Source organism: Bos taurus, chromosome 8 (genome assembly GCF_002263795.3).
Source record: "Bos taurus isolate L1 Dominette 01449 registration number 42190680 breed Hereford chromosome 8, ARS-UCD2.0, whole genome shotgun sequence".
Classification (NCBI taxonomy): Eukaryota; Metazoa; Chordata; class Mammalia; order Artiodactyla; family Bovidae; genus Bos; species Bos taurus.
Window position 1 is genome coordinate 69,469,962 of NC_037335.1, and position 20,033 is coordinate 69,489,994.

At 52.3% G+C, this 20,033-nt stretch overlaps 2 protein-coding genes across 6 annotated transcripts in view; both read left to right on the plus strand.

The window, feature by feature from the left end:
* Positions 1-1,181: 1,181 nt before the first annotated feature.
* SFTPC (surfactant protein C) lies at positions 1,182-7,979 on the plus strand. 3 transcript variants are annotated; one of them, XM_059888962.1, is made up of 6 exons: positions 1,182-1,363; positions 5,861-6,019; positions 6,609-6,731; positions 6,970-7,080; positions 7,428-7,575; positions 7,775-7,979. In XM_059888962.1, the coding sequence occupies exons 1-5, from the start codon at positions 1,283-1,285 to the stop codon at positions 7,563-7,565; spliced, it is 612 nt and encodes a 203-aa protein (XP_059744945.1). In that variant the 5' UTR covers positions 1,182-1,282; the 3' UTR covers positions 7,566-7,575; positions 7,775-7,979. The 3 variants fall into 3 exon arrangements, with proteins under 3 accessions (XP_059744945.1, XP_015328059.1, NP_776887.1); NM_174462.4 differs by lacking the exon at positions 1,182-1,363 and adding an exon at positions 5,065-5,131; XM_015472573.3 differs by lacking the exons at positions 1,182-1,363; positions 6,609-6,731 and adding an exon at positions 5,011-5,131.
* A 701-nt stretch (positions 7,980-8,680) lies between these two features.
* BMP1 (bone morphogenetic protein 1) overlaps positions 8,681-20,033 on the plus strand; it is a 47,441-nt gene continuing 36,088 nt past the window's right edge. For 2 of the 3 annotated variants that reach the window (XM_024996250.2, XM_024996251.2), the window contains exons 1-2: positions 8,743-8,991; positions 17,165-17,278. In XM_024996250.2, coding sequence (XP_024852018.1) covers positions 8,838-8,991; positions 17,165-17,278 — 268 coding nt within the window. In that variant the 5' untranslated portion in view covers positions 8,743-8,837. Of the gene's footprint in view, positions 8,992-17,164; positions 17,279-20,033 lie in introns of all 3 variants that reach the window. The other variant, XM_059889488.1, reaches the window with a different exon arrangement.

Here is a 20,033-nt window from a genome sequence, read left to right on the forward strand (position 1 = left end):
ATTACATAATTTATGTTACGTGTGCTACAAAACATTGGTATTCAGTCGCTAAGTCGTGTCTGACTCTTTGCAACCCCAAGAAGTGCAGCACGCCAGACTTCCCTGTTCTTCACTAGATATCTGCCTGAGTTTGCTCAAACTCATGTCCATTGAGTCAATAATGCCATCCAACCATCTCATCCTCTGTTGTCCCCTTCTCCTCCTGCCCCCAAATTTCCCCAGCATCCCAGGTCTTTTCCAATGGGTCAGCTCTTTGCAACAGGTGGCCAAAGTATTGGAGATTCAAATTTAGCATCAGTGCTTCCAATGAATATGCAGGGTTATTTTAACTAAATTAATTCAGTTTTTAAAATTTCTTAGTAAATATCAATATGGTAAGTATCGATAGCTGTAAGACACATAAACAAAAGCACTTTAGGGTTTTCACTACTTTTTAAGTGTTAAGGGTTCCTGAAACCAAGAAGTTTGAGAACTGCTGCTCTCTACTATGTTATTTCCCAGGGGTGTGTGTGTGGGGGGAGGATGATTGAGAGTTCACAGGTACAGTTAGGTGGATGGGCTCCCAGTTCAGTGCTCTTTCCATCAGTCCAGAAAGCCAGGATCACTGGATAGAAGATGCTTCCCCAGCTGTCCCTAGCCTCTGCCAGACAGGGATTCTCTGGTGTGATCGTTAAGTCCATGTTCTCCCAGCCAGGGATGCCCCTGCCCTTGGATGCTCACTTGCTACTGCCCGTCCAGCTGCCCGTGCTGCCCTCCCCATGCCAGTTTGTGGGAAGACAAGCAGTGGGGGTGGGGAGGGTGGCCTGGGCAGCTGGACAACTGTCCCCACCCGTCCCTGGCACGGCTGTGCCCAGAACACAAAGGGCAGAGTGAATCCTGTCCCTCCCCTGCAGCTGAGGGGCCAGAAGGAGGAAAAAGAGAAGGCACACACAGGAGTGTCTACCATGGGCTTCTCCATCACTCATGGTTCTCAGAGAGCTTTAACTCAGATACAGACAGAACGGGGCAGTCTGGGTCCTATTCTTAGCCAGTGAGAAGAGGTGCCCTGGGGGGTGAAGTCCATGATGATAATCATGACGACTGAACTTGCACATCGTGATGTCATTGGATCCTTACAACAACTTGGAAAGAGGAGCAAGATAGGCTGTATTAGTTCCCTTTCACAGATGAACACGTGGGTGCATGCGAAGTTACTTCAGTCGTGTCCGACTCTTTGCGACCCCATGGACTGTAGCCCGCTGGGCTTCTCTGTCCATGGGATTCTCCAGGCAAGAATACTGGAATGGATTACCATGCCCTCCTCCAGAGGATCTTCGTGACCCAGGGATCGGACCTGCATCTCTTATGTCTCTGGCGTTGGCAGGTGGGTTGTTTACCACCTGGGAAGCCCACAGATGAATACACTAAAGCCAAGAAAGGCAGAATGACTTATCCATGGTCCCAGAGCTGAGCTTATCAGTGAAGCACTGTGTCTTCTACATACTGAGGGAATAAACTACTGACCCCTCATTAGGAGCCCTGTCATGTTTGGTGACAGTCTCATTATCACCGAGTAGAGTTACAGGTTGGCTGCATGCATGTGCCTGGCCCTGTGTGAAGCCTCGGGAAGGCATGGTCTCAGGGCTGGTCCCAAGGGCTGGCAGCCTGGTTGGGAAGAAGGGCAACACAAAACACCCACAGAGCTGAAGGGGACAGCGGTGCCTGCTAAGTGGCAGGTGAACGTGCAGGAGGGAAGGGGTGCTGTGGGTTAGGGTGGGAGCACAGAGGGGGTGCCACTGGCTCTTGCCTGGTCTTTTAGGGTGGGTGGTATTCAGAGAGGTAAAGAGGCATTGAAGGTACGCTTCCCAGCAAGGAGAAATGGCCTAAATAAAGGCCAAAAAGTGAAAAGCCTATAGCGGAGGGCTGGGATAATGTGGGGGGAGGTGAGGTGACAACCTGCATGCTCAGCTGAAGGTCCCTTGACCCTTTCTGGAAGGAAGAAAAGAATCCCAAGACCTTCCATGTCAGTGCCAGCATGTAAATTTCCCTTATGAAACTTGAGAACACCCTTCCTTCCCCAACTTCCAAAAAGGCAAAAATGAATTAATAAAGAAAGGGATAAAAACAAAGTTGTAAGAACCACAGCCTAACGGCAGCCGGCAGGGGAGACTTTCCCCAGCAGCCAGAGATGCTGGCAAGCTCCAGGCACAGCGCCTGCTCAGAACCAGAACAAGCCCCACAGCTGGATCATGCCCCACCCACCCCCAGGATGCCCACAGGGACCCCCAAGATGCTTGCCATTCTCCTTGGTTCTCCCGCTGGCCCACTGCCCATCTGGCTCAGGTCCAGTACGTGCGAGTCAGCCAATCAATCCCAGTGTTGCCAGGACAACCGGGGTGGGAGTGGGGGCCCTGAGGCCAGCAGGGGTGGGCACGGCAGGCAGGCTGTCTCCTGCATCTGGCACCTGCAGCAGCTGAGGCTGCATACAATCCCCAGAAGGATGTTTCTCCTCCCTCCTTCTTCCTGGACTCCCATCCCTTTCTTTCCCTCCTCCTAGGACACTTGCTGCTAGAGGCTTAGGCAAATATTTAAAGCAGCAGTTGGAGGTGAGGAGGGTGGTGGGAACAAACACTTCTGTCTCTCCTTTCCGGAGCTTCTCTTCTGGGACTCTCAGCTCAGATGCCATGCCGTTGTGTAACCTGGAGGCTAAAGGCTCTCCAGCTGGAGAGGGGGTCCTTGTGGAGACAAGGGAACCTGCCAGGGCTGGAGAGCTGGGGGCCAGCTCGTGACTGAAGGGCAGGGCCAAGGTGGGAGGGGGTGCCCAGCAAGGGACAGGAATTGGGGTGAAGTGTTGGAGTTCAAGTACAAGAAGAATGGGGTGAGGCCAAGAGAGGAGTGAGGTGTGGGGCTCTGACTTACACTCGAGTTAAAGTTCAGAGGTGAAGGCAATGTAGAGACCACTTGGCCCAGCAAATAGAGGGAGCTGGAGAGAAAGGAGGCAGTCATTAATTGACGTGGTTTATTACTACAAAGCAACAGAGACGACTTTGGGGAAAGAGACAGGAAAGGGGTAGAGAGGAGAAGAAGAAGATCCAGAAGCGGTTCAGATCTGAGTAAGAGCATCCTCAGGGCAAATGCAGGAACAGAGGATATAAAAAGAAGAGTGTTGAGAGGGTAGGGCGTGAGGCAGCACTAAGCAAGTGGGCTGATTCAAGGACAAGGAGATGGGGACCCCCATCAGACACCACCACCAGCCCTGTGCAAGGCTGTCTGGGCATAACTGTCAGGTGAGGAACTGCTATCAAAAGTCTCTAGCTTGGGACTTCCCTGGTGGTCCAGTGGCTAAGACTCCACACTCCCAATACAGGGGGCCCAGGTCCAATCCTTGATCAAGGAGATAGATCCTGATGCCACAATTATGATAGAAGGTCTCAAGTGCCCAGTGCAGCCAAAAAAAAAAAAAAACCCTCCAGCTTGATCTCTGAAAATGGTTTGCTCCCTTGATGCAGAAAACCCACAGAAACATGCAAATCCAGAAGTTCAAATCTTCGTGTTCACTTTAGGAACATTCATGAAACGGCACAGGCTATCAAGGGTATGTATATCCCTAAAGCCACCAAGTATTTGAAGGATGTCACTTTAGAGAAGCAATGTGTGCTGTGCCCTTGTTCCAACTGTGGAGCTGGTTGATGTGCCCAAGCCAAACAGCGGGGCTAAACATAGGGTTGGCGACCCAAAAAGAATGCTGAGTTTTGCTGCACGTGCTTAAAAATGCAGACAGTAATGCTGAACTGAAGGGTTTCAATGTGGATTCTGTGGTCAATAAACCCCCAAGATGCCGCACAGAACTTTGCAGAGCTCACAGTCGGATTAACCCCTGTGGGACTCCCCCTGCCACACAGAGATGATCCTGACTGGGAAAAGAGCCAGTTATTCCTAAACTTGCACAGGAACTTGTGCAGAAGAGAAAGCTGTCCCAGAAGAAACTGAAGAAGCAAAAATGTATGGTCTGGAAAATAAATTCAGCATAAAATAATTGCAGGGACTTCCCTGGTGGGGAATCTGCCTGCCAATGCAGGGAACACAGATTCAATCCCTGGTCCGGGAAGATCCCACCTGCCCTGGGACAGCTAAGCTGGTGTGCCACAATTACTGAGAACTCACTCTAGAGGCAGTGCTACGCAACACAAGACGTCTCTACAACAGAAGCCTATGCACTGCAACTAGAGAGTAGCCCCTGCTGGCTGCAACTAGAGAAAGCCTACAAGCAGCAATGAAGAACCAGCACAGCAAAAGTAAACAAATAAATACAACTTAAAAATAAATGCAAAAAAGGTAAAACCAAGTTAAAAAGAAAAACCCTTCAGCTTACAAACAAGTGCATACAAAGAAAGAAAAACTGCATGTTAGTAAGAATGTATAACTAGAAGGGACAGTTTTCAGGATTTGGGAAAGAATGACCAGGGGCATGTCTGAGGTTAGGTACAAGATGTGTGGGAGTAGGCAAAGCAGGTATACTTGAATTGAAAATCTGACACTCCCAGGAAATTTATGAACCATTTATGAAATCCTGCACTGATGCCAAAGCACCTCGTGCCTTTGGTACTGTCCCTGTGGGTCCACAAGATTTCCCCTTCCTGGAGCTTAGGCTCCAGGGGCAATTTCGAGGCAAGTCTGGGGGCAAATCTGTTGGGAAGTGTGCTGGACCCATTGAGTCTGGCCCTTGGTTGCTGAAGAGGTTCAGCCTGGCAGAAGAACAGGAAAAGCCATAAGATGGCAGGGGCAGGTGCCAGCAAGAATGGTAAGCACGCCAGGAAGACACCCACGGTGAGAGGTGTAGATTTCTCAAGGGCAAGGTTGCTCAGCTCACCCAGCTTTGCTTTCCCTGGGGCCAACAGGACTCACGCGCCAGGGCCAAGGGCCCTTAGGCGCTCTTGCAGCTGGCTTATCCGGCCCTTGGCTCTGAAGGGCCAGGAACAAACAGGCTTCAAAGCTGAGGGCTTGGTTGGCAGACAGGGACTGGGTCTTTTACCTCTGTCCTGTGTCCATGCTGGCACATATAAGACCCTCGTCGTACTCAGAGATGAGGAGGGAAGGTGTCTACAGCAAGATGGATGTGGGCAGCAAAGAGGTCTTGATGGAGAGCCCGCCGGTGAGTCTGATCGTGTGTACATGTATGTGTGTGTGTGTACATGTGCAAGAGTGTATCTGTGTACGATGGGCTCTACCTCCTCCAACCTCTCTGGGCCTGTTTCCTCACCCAAATTCATTCACTCAACTAACCTAGGACTGTGCTAAATTAAGACAGGGACACCAACCACTATGACAGAGACTCGGAGTGGCAGACTCAGCAGCCACTAATTCCCATACAAGGGGCTGCGAGCCATCAAAGGGGTCCGTGGAAAAGACTGTAGAGAGCACGGGAAAGGAGCCACTATGCAGGAAGTCACAGGAAGCTTTGCAGAAAAACTAACATTTGAGCTGGCTCCAGAGGAACAAGCTGGAGCTCACCAGGTGGAGAAGGAGGAAGGCATTGCTGGAAGAAGGGATCATACGCCTAAAAGCATGGATTTGGAGGGGAACTGGAGGGTATGGGTGTGGCTGGGATGTCAGAGGTGTGCAGGAAACAGCAGGAAGTGAGACTGGTGAAACAGGCTCTCTTGGATCTGTTCAAGCTAGACCTCACTTCTAAGCATCTATGAGTTTGTTGGAATCCAGGCCCCCTCCTCCAGGAAGCCTCTAACCGGCTCAGCCCTCTTCTACACGTCCATGGCATTGGTTGTTCAGTCCTGGGAGAGAGTGGGAGGGTGTCTCAGTTGTGCAGGGAGAAGGGGCATCTTCATGACCTCATACCTGTCTCCCCGCCTGCCCCACATGTCAGGACTACACAGCAGTCCCTGGGGGCCGGCTCCTCATCCCTTGCTGTCCCGTGAACATCAAACGCCTTCTCATCGTGGTCGTGGTTGTGGTCCTTGTTGTCGTGGTGATCGTAGGGGCCCTGCTCATGGGCCTTCACATGAGCCAGAAACATACAGAGATGGTGAGTAGGCTTGGGATGGGGTGGGCAGTGGATACAGGGCAGGTCAGATAGAGGCCCTGGGATGGGGTGGGCAGAGAGCAAATTGCCCACGGGGAATGAGGCGAGGAGGCAAGTGACACCTCAGGGAAGGACAGAGGGAAACAGGGTGGCAAACTTAGCCTGGGCTTTTTCACCAGCCCCCACCCCACAGTTGAACAATCTGTTTCCTCCAGTGCCTGGTTTCCCTGGGCCTCTCTGAGCTCCCAGGAAAGAAAGAATTGCATTTGAGTAAAGAACACTGGGGCTTCCCAGGTGTGCTAGTGGTAAAGAACCCGCCTGCCAATGCAGGAGACATAAGAGATGCAGGTTCCATCTCTTACGGGTCGGGAAGATCCCCTGGAGGAGGGCATGGCAACCCACTCCAGTAATCTTGCCTGGAGAATCCCATAGACAGAGGAGCCTGGAGGGTTACAGTCCATAGGGTCTCAAAGAGTTGGACATGACTGAAGTGACTGAGCATAGCACAGCACAAAGGGAACTGAGGGTGGGTATGAGCTGCTGGGATGAGTGGGGAAAGAGGAATGCCAGGCAGCACGATGCCCTCCTCTAGGTTCTAGAGATGAGCATCACAGGCCCAGAAGCACAGCAACGCCTGGCCCTGAGTGAGCGTGTGGGAACCACTGCCACTTTCTCCATTGGCTCCACTGGCACTGTGGTTTATGACTACCAGCGGGTGGGTATGCTCGGACCTCTTGACCCCAAGGCTAGGGAACCAGTGATAATTCTGTGCTAGACCTCTTCAGGTTTGGCCTTCCTACAGGTTCATCTCTCCCCACCCCCAGCGCTTTTGCTAAGCCCCAGATTCCAGTATGACTCCTTCCAGTGCCCAACCTAGAGGGGGATGGCCTAGAGTTGGGAGTGAGCTAGGCAGCACCTTACTAACTGACCCTCTTGTATGTCCCCATGCCCAGCTCCTGATTGCCTACAAGCCAGCCCCCGGAACCTGCTGCTACATCATGAAGATGGCTCCGCAGAACATCCCAAGTCTCGAGGCTCTCACCAGAAAATTGCAGAACTTCCAGGTGGGTGTATGGGTAAGAGGGAGTGGGTTGGCTTTTCCCAGGGCTGCTGGCAGGAGCATTTTAGATGATGATTTTGTCACCTGTAAAACGCTGCTCCTCGTGGACTGCCAGGTGAATGTCCTCCCTGGATTCCCCTGCACTGAACCTTTCCTAGCCAAGTTCCCCATCCCCACCCTGCAGCCAAGCTGCTGGCTTAGCTGAGCCCACATACCCCCTGGGGGCTCTGATTCTAGCACAACACCTTCTTTACACAGAGAGACTGCCTGGCACACCTGAGGTCCCACGATAAGGACCACAGGTGAGACAGAAACTCAGTTCCCAGGCTCCAAACCAGATGCTCTTTCCAGGCCAAGCCCCAAGTGCCTTCCTCGAAGCTGGGCCAGGAGCAGGGCCATGACGCTGGCTCAGCATTCTCTGGGGACCTGGCCTTCCTGGGCAGGACCGTGAGCACCCTGTGTGGCGAGGTGCCCCTGTACTACACCTAGGACTGGTCAGGTGAGCAGGTGTGACCTCCAGGGCACGGGAACAGACGCAGCCCGGGACGGTTTGGGCCACCTCTTCATGTCAGCTGACCAGGCACTGGGGGACCCAACAAGATGGGGTCACCTACAGAGCTCCAGGGAGGGAGGGTTTCACAAACATCCCCTCCAGTCCTTCTCCCTCACATAATAAACAGTGTTTCTTCGCTTCCCAGGGCCTCAGGAAGCCCCAGAGGGACAGCGGAGATCCAGGAGCAAAGGGTCTTGTGCAGACTGGCAGGAAGCAGATCCTGTCGACACCACTGGGACTGGCCCTGCAGAAATGGGACTGTGGGAGGAGGTGGGCAGAGGAGAAGCAGCTCCTAGGGCCCAAGGGGGCTCCTACCACCAAAGATTAAAGCATCCTGATTGCAAAACGAAGGGTGTACCTCGTCTGTCCTCTCACAGCCTGGCTCTTGGTGGGGGCCGGCCAGGGGAAGGCTAGAGCCTTGGGGGCGCCAAGCCGGCTTTCCCGTTCTCCCCCGATCCCAGGGTGAGGAGACTGGGGAGCAATCCGCGGGCTCCAGGCGCCCTCCAGTGGCGTCTCCCGAGGGAGGGAGCGAGACGGAGACGGCGAGAGACCGAAGGACCGAACTAGAGGGACAGGGACCGAGATGGGCGAGAGCGAGGGTCCGAGAACCGGAGACAGCGAGAGCCGCAGGCGGGGAAACGCAATCCGAGACAAGGGGGGCTAGAGCGGGGCGGAGGCTGCACGATCGACCCGACGGCGTGTCCGGAGGCCCAGGAGGGGGCTCGGGCCGGACACCCCGGGGACCGGCGCCCCCTCCCCGGCCCCGCCGCCTCGCGCCCCGCGCCGCCCGAGCCCCCTCCAGGCCGGCCGGCTCCGTGCCCTCCCCGCCTCCGGCTGGCGTGCGTCCCGGCCCGGCCGATCGCCGTCCCGGCCCCGAGGGGGGCCGAGCTCCGGGCGAAAACCCGCCCTCCAGCGAGCTCATTTCCCTAAAGAGGGGGAGAGGGAGGGAGGGAGAGAAGGAAAGAGACGGAAAGAAGGGAAGGGAGAGCGGAGAAGCCGGGCCGGAGAGGGGGCGGGAGACAGGAAGGAGGGAGGGCGAGCAGAGGGAAGGGGAAGAGGTAGGGAGAGCTCGGGGGGAGAGCGGGCGGCCGGGAGCGCCCTCCCCTCGCCGCCAGTCCTCCGCTTCCCCTCTCGCCCGCTCCCGCGTCCGGGTGCGACCCGCCGCCGCCGCTGCCGCCGCCGCCGCCGCCGCCGCCGCGCCCGCCAGCATGCCCGGCGTGGCCCGTCCGCCGCTGCCGCTGCTGCTCTGGCTGCTGCTGCTCGCGCGCCCCGGCCGGCCGCTCGACTTGGCCGATTACACCTATGACCTGGGGGAGGAGGACGACGCAGAGCCCCTCAACTACAAAGATCCCTGCAAGGCGGGTAGGTGCCCCCGACTCCGCCGGCCGGTCCCCGGGGCGCCAGGGCCGGGCGCGGGCGGCCCGGGGCCCGGAGGGAGGCGCCGGCTGCTCGAGGGTTCGGGGGAGGACAGTCCGGTGTGGGAAGCTGGGAGCTGCCTGGTTGGCAATGCAGTGGGGAACAAAAGAAAGAGGGAGAGAGTGGAGGGGGGAAGTTTGGGGGAATTGTAGGGACTGAAGTTTTGCTGCGATTGGTGTGAGCTGCCCAGTGGCTACCTCTGGTGTGACCCCAGGAGGGTTCCTCCCGGGATACCGGGAGGAAACCTGTGGCCAAGGAGGCTTTTCCTTCTACTGGAAACTTTTCCGGCCAAACTCCTGTGTGTGTGTATGTGTGTGTGTGTGTGTGTGTGTGTGTGCACACGCAGTTTTCCCTTCTGCCAGATCCGGGGCTCCAGCACACTGGTGTTTTCCATCCTGTCTGTCTGGGCTGCCCTAGGGGCTACACATCTGTCCGGCTGGGTTCAGGGAGGCCTCAGTCTCCAAGCAGGTCTCCTGAGACCTACCCCCACCCCCCACCCACCCAGTCCAAGTGGAAGAAAGTTTTTTTCAAGGGATCCTCTGAGATCATGCCCCCTGGGGATCCCATTTCCCCACCAGCAGCAGCAGTTTACTGAGACCTCAGAGACAGCTGTCAAAAGTCAGAGAAGCCAGCTCAGGACTGGGACTGACTTCTGTCCCCCTGTGCCAGAGGCCCCTGCCAAGGCCAAGTGGTGGTGGAAAGGGGGAAAAACGGAACTTAGGTACTGTATATCAGCTCTCTCCATCCTGCAGACACTGGAGGTTAATTAGCCCAGGTCAGGGCCCCAGAGGGTGTGTGTGTGTGTGTGTTCTTTGTCCATGAAGACCTGGTGTAACCCCTTCACTCCTGCTGGGCCCAGAGGGATTCCCCCCCTCCCCCCTACCAGAGTGACCAGATGGTCTTGCACTCCAGCCATTTGCCTGATCGGATGACCCTGAACAAGCTGCCATGGACAAGAGAACACACAGGGCATAAGATATCAGAACCTTTCCTCGACTTCCAGCCTCTGATTTCAGACTGTCTGCAAATAGCCAGGGCCAGGGGAATGACTCGGGGTGCTTGGAATTCTAGACATACCTGTGGGTGGCACGGGGGACAGGGGGTCAGGTTGCTCTGGTTCTGACCCAGGGGACCCCTCTTCGGGTGATGGAGCAGAGCAAACTACAGGCATAAGGGACCTTCCAGTGGGAGCAGGAGAAGCCGAAGCCGAAATCCTTCCTCCTCCACCCGTGCTGGGCTGTGAGCAAACCAGACGTTAGCCTCCATCTTTCTCACTGGGCTTGGGGTGGACATAAGGCTAAGTGGCCAGAGTGTGGGCTTTGCAGGCAGGCAGACATAGCTCTCAATCCTGGACCCACAACTCATTAGCTGTAGCATCTTGGGAACAGTAATTATCATCTCTGGACTTTGCTTTTCTCACCTGTAAAATGGAACTGATAATACATTTCTCGGTAGAGTTGGTGGTGAAGATTAAATGTGAGAACACATATAAAATGTGTATTAGAGCTTAACACTCAGGAAGCACTAAATAAACATTGGTGGCTTACCCCATGTTTTCTGTGCCTCACACACTTACTTTTTTTTTTTTTTTCCTGAGAAAATGGGCTTGGTTTTCAGGAAAAGAGAATAGCTTCCTAACCCCGTCCTGTGTCATTTTCATTCAACTGGCCTGCATTTGGGCTTCCCTGGTGTCTCAGACAATAAAGAATCCACCTGCAATGCAGGAGACCTGAGTTCAGTCCCTGGGTGGGGAAGATCCCCTGGAGACAGGAATGGCTACCCCTCCAGTATTCTTGCCTGGAGAATTCCATTACAGAAAGGTCCCAGGCCATGGTCTTGATGTTGTGAGAGAAAGAATTATAAGCCAGGCTCCCTGCCCTCAAAGAGCTTACAGTCCAAAGGGGGCACAAGACATCTGTGGATGAACCAACTGCACAAACCAAGATATCTTATGTGCCACCTTGGAGGGAAGCCCTTAAAGGCTCAAGGAACCTCTTGCCCCATGGTAGTGGTGCTGGCAGAGAAACAGTGATCACAGCATGCCGGGAAGGCTTGGGAAATCTTCATGGAGAAAGAGAGCTGGACAAGGCCTTAAAGAATAGGAAGGAAGCCAGGCTGATGTATTTCACTACCAGTTGGAAATTGGAGCGATTTTTTGGAGCAGGGAAGGTTCAGGGCTCCATCCCAGTCTCAGATTTCATGCTGGCTGGGTGGGGCTAGCTGAGTTGGAACTTCAAACGAAGGCTTTGGAGCAAGTTCTCCACTAGGGTGAAGTGAGGCTTGTGGGGAGCTGGGCCAGACCTAGGGGTGGCCAGGAGAGCCTGACAAGGCCAAGACTTGGGGTTGGAGCGGGCTTCCCTCCTTAGTGTGACTGGTACAGCCCTTCCTCCCTCCTGCCTGACTCCTAAGACCCCATATCAGCACCCTCGGGCCTCAGGTCCCCAGATTCTTCCCTCTGTTTGTGTTAACTTCTCCTGCCTGCCGTCACCTCTTGCCCCAGCTGAGCCCTGACCTCCAGATGCTGGTGGCAGATGGTGTCTGACTTGACTTCCTTTGAATGCACCTGGCTGTACCTGCTTGATGCTCTCCAGCTCCCTTCTCTTCCTTCTCCTTCTTCTGACTGTCAGAGTTGGGGTTACTGTTGGCGGTAAGGACAGAATTAAGACCCTTGAGACCCTGGAGAGGTTCTGGCAAGACCAGAGCAAAGGGCAGGAAGCCAAAATAGCCTGTGTGTGCTCAGAGCCGTTTCCACCAAGCCCTCTTTTTCTCTCCCAGGGAGATTGCGACTCAGCCCTCATTTTTTGTATGTTGGGATGCCAAACCATCAAGGAAATCGTTTCCCAAGATTCCCAGTTCCTTCTGCTCCAGATGACTCAGGGCTCTGGGAGAGACCATAGAGGCAAGAATTGGGACGCAGCTGCTCCATTCAGCAGAGAAGCCCACAGGATGCTCCTGAGCCAGCAAGGACCTTAATTCTGCCTCAGTTGGCAGCTCAGAGATATGCTATGGGGAGGCCAGGTGGTCTAGTAGCTCACCATCCTTATCCCAGGGGCTTTGTAACCCAGATTTGGACTTCACAGGGCCTCAGAGGAGTAGATTATAGGCTCTGGAGGTTGAGAAGCAATTCCTTCTCCTGCCAGACCACTTCCCCCCTCCAGACACGCTGCATGAGTCACCCACCCACCTATACCCCTGCTCCATGAGTCACCTTCTCTTTTCGGTGCCCCAAGGAAGGAGGAAAAGTCTTATAATCTTCCTGGACTCGGGATGAATGGGGAAACATTGGGACTCCCCTGGAAGAAGAAGCTCCAGAAATTCTAGTTTCTCCAGGGATTTTGGGAAAAGATATTGGGGGAGGAGGGGATGCAGTAGAGTGCATCACTCCTCAGGCCACTAAAGACCTCCTAAGGATAGCCAAGGGATTCAGCTACTCTCCCTTTCTCCTCTCCTCTCTCCATTTCTAAAGGTGCCCCTCTCCTTCAGTGAGGGGGTGTAGCCTGTGAAATGGGGTGTGCACATACAGTTCTTTGTGTATTTGAAAACACTGGGACTTGCACAGGGAAGCAGTTAGTGTGTTTTTACACGTCTGTGGGTGTGTCCCTGCTCTATGGGCAAGTCTATTCAACTGTGCGTGTGGGTACTCCTGAGTACATGTGTATGTGCTCATATGCCCCTGTGTGTAAATGTATGGCTGTGATTAAGTACATGCAAACACTTGCAGGGGGGCTTCCGAGTGACACTAGTGGTAAAGAATCTGTCTGCAATGCAGGAGACCCTGGGTTTGATCCCTGGGTGGGGAAGATCCCCTGGAGGAGGAAATAGCAACCCACTCCAGTATTCTTGCCTGGGAAAATTCCAAGGACGGAGGAGCCTGGTGGGCTACTATCCATGGCACCACAAAAAGTCAGACATGACTGAGTGACTAAACACACACACAGACAGTTGCAGGAGCTTAAGCATGTCCTCCCCCAGCTAGAAGCTTGCTAGAAGCCTGCATTTGTGTGATGGGTGGGACCTGTGTAGGACGCCTGGTACACATGGTTCTGTATCACACCAGCCAGGCTCCTCTCCGTCCTTCCAAAAGGGGAGGCGACTCTGTGGAGTCCCAAGGCCAACCGAAGGATGTGCTCAAGGGATGCAGCTTGATGTCTTTCATATCCTGCTTGAGGTCAGGGGACTGGCTATGGAGCATTCATAAATGCCCCTGGCTGATTTATAGCCTGAAAACAAAACAAAACGTTTGATTCCATGTTGAAAACAACTACTACTCTGACCTTGACCCTTCCTTCTGGGTGAGGAGGGGCTTCCTGGACTCTCCAGAATCCAGTTTCCCTAACTGCCCTGGAGGGCACTGCGCATGGTCAGGGCCTTCAGCTCCCGGCCATAAGGGTCTCCTGCCCACCCCATCAACCCTCCCGCCTTGGTTCCTTCGCATTCTTCAGTCATGACATTCACACCACTGGCCGCTGCTGACAGTGAGTGCTCCACTTCTAGACTAGCCCAGGGCCTCTAGCCTAGCCCAGGACTGGTCCTGCCTTCTGCTCAGCTAGCCCTCCATACTGCCTTGCTCCCACAGGCCAGCACAGTTCTGTGGCCTCTGTACTTGGAATGAAATGTTCTGCTTCTCAGGGGTTTCAATGAGCCCAGAGGCCTGTGTGGGTGAAAACTGTATGGCCTTGAAAGTAGAGAGCTGACCTTGAGACCATGGGGCTCTTATTGGGGTGATATTAACAGTGGCCATTTAGTGGGTGCTTACTATGCTCCAGGCTTTGTGCTGGATGCTCTCTTTACATGCTTTATTTTGTGCAGTTATCCTGGGAGACAGATTCTTTTATTAGCTCCTTTTTTATGTAGGGGAAAATTGAGATTTAGAAGAGTTTTTGTGACTTGTCAGTGAGAGGGTAGTCACGCAGATTCAAAGCAGATCTGTCTGACTCCAAAGACCTTGTTCTTCGCTGCTGTGTCCGAAGATGAGTTTAAATATCCAGTCACATTGTATCCTTGTGATGCCTATGGTTGTGGCTGTGTGAGCCTGAGGGTACAGTGTCCGTGTAGAGGTGCAAAGAGAGCAGAGGTGTAGGGGCATTCATGTGGCACTGGGTGCCTGTGTAGACTTTAGCACATAGGACCCGCCACCACCTCCGTGGGGTGTGTCTCCCATCCCATGTCCTTGCTCAGACCACAGCTGAGAAGCACCTTGTATTGCTGTCCCATCAGTTGCTGAGCCAAGGCCACCAAGATGTTTTCAGTAAGAAAATCTTTCCCATGTGGAGGAAGAAGTTCTGGGCCACTTACCAGTTGGTGACCTTGGCCAAGTCGTTTCCCATCTCACATTCAAGTGTTCTGATCTCTCAAGTCAGGGCTGGCGTGAGCGCACGTGCTAAGTCACTTCAGTCGTGTGCGACTCTTTGCAACCCCATGGACTGTAGCCGGCCAGCCTCCTCTATCCATGGGAATTTCCAGGCAAGAATACTGAAGTGGGTTGCCATGCCCTCCTTCATGGGATCTTCCCAACCCAGGAGTCAAACCTGGCTCTTGCATTGCAGGCAGATTCTTTACCACTCAGCCACCGTTTCCCAGCCCACTCAAGTCAGGGAGGAGGGCTCAAATCTAACCACTAGGTTATTTCTCCAAGAGTTTGTAATGGGATGCTCCTTGGCAAGTGTATGGCTGGAGTTTGGCTTATTGGGAATATCCCTGGCGGGCCAGGATTAATGAATTCATTAATGTGAGAGCACTTTGTCAACAGGAAAGCACCAGGCAAATTTCAACAGATATTTACATAAGGTGTCATTATTGCTACTATTACTGGCTTAAAGGGTTTGGAACTTGCTGTTGGTTTGTGTGTGTTGGAGCTTCTGCATGTGTTTTAGGACTGTCTGTGATGTGTATATTTTTTGGTGGATGTGTGTTTCTGAATGAGTATTTTTGTGTATATGTATTTAGAATATGGGCCTTCCCTGGTGGCTCATTAGAAAAGAATCTGCTTGCCAATGCAGGAGGTGGGAGTTTGATCCCTGGGTTGGGAAGATCCCCTGGAGAAGGAAATGGCAACCCATGTCAGTATTCTTGCCTGGGAAATCCCATGGACAGAGGAGCCTGGCGGGCTGCGGTCCATGGGGTCGCAAATGAGTCAGACATGACTTAGCAACTAAACAAACAATTTAGAATGTGGGTTCTACAAGCTGACGAACTCGAGTGCAGTGAGCACTGGACTGGGAATTGGGAGGCCTGAGGTATAAATCCAGCCTTGGTAGTGACTAGCAGCATGATCTCCATTAAATCATTGCCCTTCTGGGCCTCAGTTTCTGCATCTATAAAATGGGACACTGGCCTAGACAACTGATAAAGTCATTCCACATTCTGCCCATCCAGTTCCAGGTCACACCTGTCGAAGAGTGAGTGTCTGTTGGCACATGTTTGCAAGCCCGAAGTATGTCAGCATGACACTTGACTTGAACAAATGTATATCGAGTGCCTGCCACTACCAGAAGGGGTGGTGTGGGTGCTGCTCGTGTGTGCAGGAATGTCTGTGTGACTTTTGGAGCTCTGTTTTGGATGGCACAGGTGTGGATGTTACCATGAGTCTGGCGGAACACTGACCCCTGTGTATGATGCTGTGGTGATGACTAGAGGGGTGTGTATGTGTGTGTCCACCCAGTGGGCCAGCTGGTGAGGAAAAACCTGTGTGCAAGGCCTCAAGGTTAGAACAGTTTGTGTAATGCTGCTCTCCAGGCCTCTGTAGCACTGGGGATGAGAAGCAGATGTCGCTGTGGGTGGGTCTGCGGGAGGCTGCTCTCTGCTCCACCTCCAGTGCCGCCTCCTGCCTCCCATACCGCAGCCCAGCGTGGAAGCTTGCATCTGAGCACCTTCCAAAGGGTTCAGCTCCCCCTGTATTTTTCAGAAAGCAGACTGTTCAGTCCATCCCTCTAGAAACCTCATGAAAAGATGTTCAACATCACTCATTATTAGAGAAACACAAATCAAAACCACAATAAGGTGTCATCTCACTCCAGTCAGCATGGCCATCGTCAAAAAGTCTACAAACAATAAATGCTGGAGAGGGTGTGAAGAAAAGGGAACCCTTCTACACTGTTGGTGGGAATGCATACTGGTACTGCCACTATGGAGAACAGTGTGGAGATTCCTTAAAATAAGTTGGGAATAGAACTGCCATATGACAAAGCAATCCCACTGCTGGCTGGGCATACACCCCTCAGGAAACCTCTCCCACAGCACCAGAAATCAAAACGCTGTGGGGTGGGGGACTCTTTTCCCCCAGATCTTTCTCCCTCCCGAGAGGGGACTTGAGACTCAGACTGGAATCACTGTTAAACCTTTTCCTCTGAGCCCATCAGGTGTCCTGACTTCCCTACCACACTTTCCTGCTCCCATTTTTATTCATAGGGTCCCCCTCAGTGTAATTGAAATGGCAATTGTTAAGCGAATTCCATATGCCCAACACAATGCCAAGGTTATGGACCCCCAAAGTAGACACTCTGTCCTCTTAACGCCTTTGATTTTGTTGGGAATACCCATCCCCTCCTGGAATTCTCCAGCTCTGTTTTTGTTTACTTGTATATCTTTAAGGTCAGTTTCCTACAAGCGAGTGGGGACCACTTCTGTCTTGCTCAACAGTAGAGTAGCACCTGGCCCACAGTAGGTGCTTACTGTGTGCTCAGACTCTTTGTGACCCCACGGACTATAGCCCACCAGGCTCCTTTGCCTGTGGATTCTCCAGGCAAGAATATTGGAGTGGGTTGCCATTTCCTCCTCCAGGGGATTTTCCTGACCCAGGGATCCAACCCCCATCTACATCTTCTGCTTTGAATTCTTTACTGTTGAGACATTACTAGGCATTTGCTAAAGAATGATGGAATACATGAAATGACCCTGTCTTTGAGGAGTCTGGTGAGGCTGAGCATCAGCTTTGATGAGATTTCAACTGAAAAATGAGCTTGAGTTTCCCAAAAGATCCGCAAAGCTGGCCCCCCACTACTCTTCTTCCTTAGAAGGCATTTGAGGATTACAGTTGCAGTGAGGGCCGGGGCAGTGGCCACAGGTCAGGCAGTCAGTGCTGCACAGGGCGACTGACTGTCCTTGCCTCTTCTCTCTCCAGCTGCCTTCCTTGGGGACATCGCCCTGGACGAGGAGGACTTGAGGGCCTTCCAAGTGCAGCAGGCTGCGGACCTCAGACAGCGTGCAACCCGCAGGTCTTCCATCAAAGCTGCAGGTACACTGGGTACAGGCCAGCCCTCCTCTGTCCCAGAAACGGGTTCCAGAATTGGAGAAACAGGGAATGCCTCTGTTCTCAGCCAGGCCCTCCCAGGACAGAGGTGGTGAACTTGAATCCAGCATAAGGGCTTGTCTTCTCCTAGTGTATCTTTATCCCTTCCCCAGTACCGTGGCAAGTGTAGACATACCCAAAGCTAAGCACCCATGTTGTTTTTGCTTACAGTTTATGAAGTACTTTCAAAAAGTACTTTTTTCTAACTTGACTGTCCCCAACCACCTTCAAAGGTAGGTCAGGACAACTCCCACTTTACAGACACAGATCTTCCTCACCTTATGATTGGGCTGAAAGTGTGAAAAAGTCAAAGTGTGTTAGTTGCTCAGTCATGTCCAACTCTTTGTGATCCCATGGACTGCAGCCCCGCCAGGCTCTTCTGTCCATGGAATTCTCCAGGCAAGAATACTGGAGTGGGTAGACATTCCCTCCTCTGGGGGATCTTCCCAACCCAGGGATCAGACCTGAGTCTCCTGCATTGCTGGCAGATTCTTTACTATCTGAGCCAAGACGGGGTACATCCTGATAAACCCATCATAAATTGAAAATAGGTGAAGTTGAAAATGCTTTTAATACACCAAATCTACTAAGATAGGTTAGCTCAGCCTAACCTATCTTAAAGGTGCTCAGGACACTTACATACACCTATTATTGGGCAAAATCATCTTAACACAAAGCCTATTTTATAATAAAATGATGTATCCCTCATGTAATTATTGAATACTGTCCTGAAAGTAAAAATAGAATGATGGTCTGCGTACAGAATGGTTGCAAATGTGTGGGTTGTTTCCCAGCACGATGGTGTGGCTGGTGGGGAGCTGCAGCTTGCTGCCACTGCCCAGCATCTCAGGAGAGGATACTGCCTATCACTAGCTCAGGAAACTTAAAAAACAAACTTTGAAGTGTAGTTTCTCCTGAGTGTGGATCACATTCGTCCCATCATAAAGTCAAAACACTGTAAGTCAAACCATCGTAAATCAGAGACTGTCTGTACAGAAACCAAGAGTCACAGAGGTGAGGTGGCTTACTCAAGATCCCAGAGCTAGTCAGTGGCGGAACTGGGACAGGAACCCAAGCCTTCACACTCTAAATCCCAAGTTCTTTGCTCAACCCCACAATCCCTCCTGGCCTCTCCTCCTGCTCCCATTTTGCAAGCCTCTACGCATCCTTCATGGCCTATCTCAAGAGCTTCTCTGATCTTCCTGATCAGAGAATCTTCCCTGATCGTCTCCCAGGCATGACCAGGCCACCAGTTGCTGTGCTCTCTCTGCTCTGGGCTTACACTATTAGCATCTCACAAGTCAAATCACACTGCAATGACTTGTTTATACTTCTCTCTCCCCAGCTGGACTTGAAGCTCTTCAAGGTCAGCGGTGGGTCCAAGCACCTCCCAGCCAGCCTGGCACTTGTGAATGGGGGAGGGGAGGGTGGGGTCGAGGCCCTGGGCTCTTTTAGTTCTGTCCAGCCTTCTCACTGCTCTGCACTGTGGTCCTGCTCACAGATAACCCTCCCCTTGCCAAAGTGGGGGATTCTCAGTGGGGCCTGTTCTGGGCATACTCTGGTGGTGCTGGGTAGTTGTCCAGTCTGCATGAGGGAGGATCTTCGCTGGGCAGTCCATGGAGTAAAGGTCAAACTATGCCAGTGAGCAGCTGGCACTGGAGGGTGACCTGGTAGCCTGATAACTGGCAAGGCTTATTTGACCTTAGTGGGGGGACTAGGAGACATGGGATAAGGGGAAAGACAAGGGGAAAGCTGAATGGAAATTTGGATCACCTGGACCTGCCACTTACCATCCGACTTTGGACAAGTCCTAGGCTTTAGTTTCCTTATCTGTCAAATGTAGGTAGTGACACTTGCCCAGTCCAGCATGAGAGCTACTGTGTCAAATGAGGACCTGTACTTGGGAATTCTTAAAGAAGACATTAAGTTCTGTATGCTCCACAATTATGAAAGTTCCCTGGTAGCTCAGGCAGTAAAGAATCTGCCTGCAATGCATGAGACTCTGGTTTGATCCCTGGGTCGGGAAGATCCCCTGGAGGAGGGCACAGCAACCCACTCCAGTATTCTTGCCTGGAGAATTCCATGGATAGAGGAGCCTAGTGGGCTATAGTCTACGGGGTCATATAGAGTCAGACATGATTGAGCGACTAACACTTTCATTAGCTGAGCAGGAATGTTTCCTAGTCTCAGGTTCCCTGTAGGTCCAGGGAAATGAGTACACCTCTGTTCTCTTATTTACTTGTAGTCTATTCTTATTGTTCATGGCAGTTACAGTTTATAGTTATAAGGTTATAACTATAACCTTATAGTTAGTTTCCCTAAAGTCACTGCAAACACTGAATTAGTGAATTCTGAGCCATTACTCCTAGGAGAAATACAAGGTTAAGTTCCTACAAGCTTCTGGTCACATTTTCATCAACTTGTTAACACATAACCAAGTCATATATGTGTTTCTATTTAAAGACATCTTATTTGCTATGTCATTGATTTATTAACACTGAACTCATGGTCAACAGCACTGTAAGTCAAGCCTGAATGAAGATTATCTAACACAGGTATTTTCTCTATATACATCCCAGCCCTCTTGCACTTGGGAGTTAGGGAGAGGGTCATTTTAGACAGTGAAATCACCAAGAAAAGGCATAAAAATGCAAAAAAAAAAAAAAAAAAACACAAAAAAAGTGGCGCTAACTAAATTATG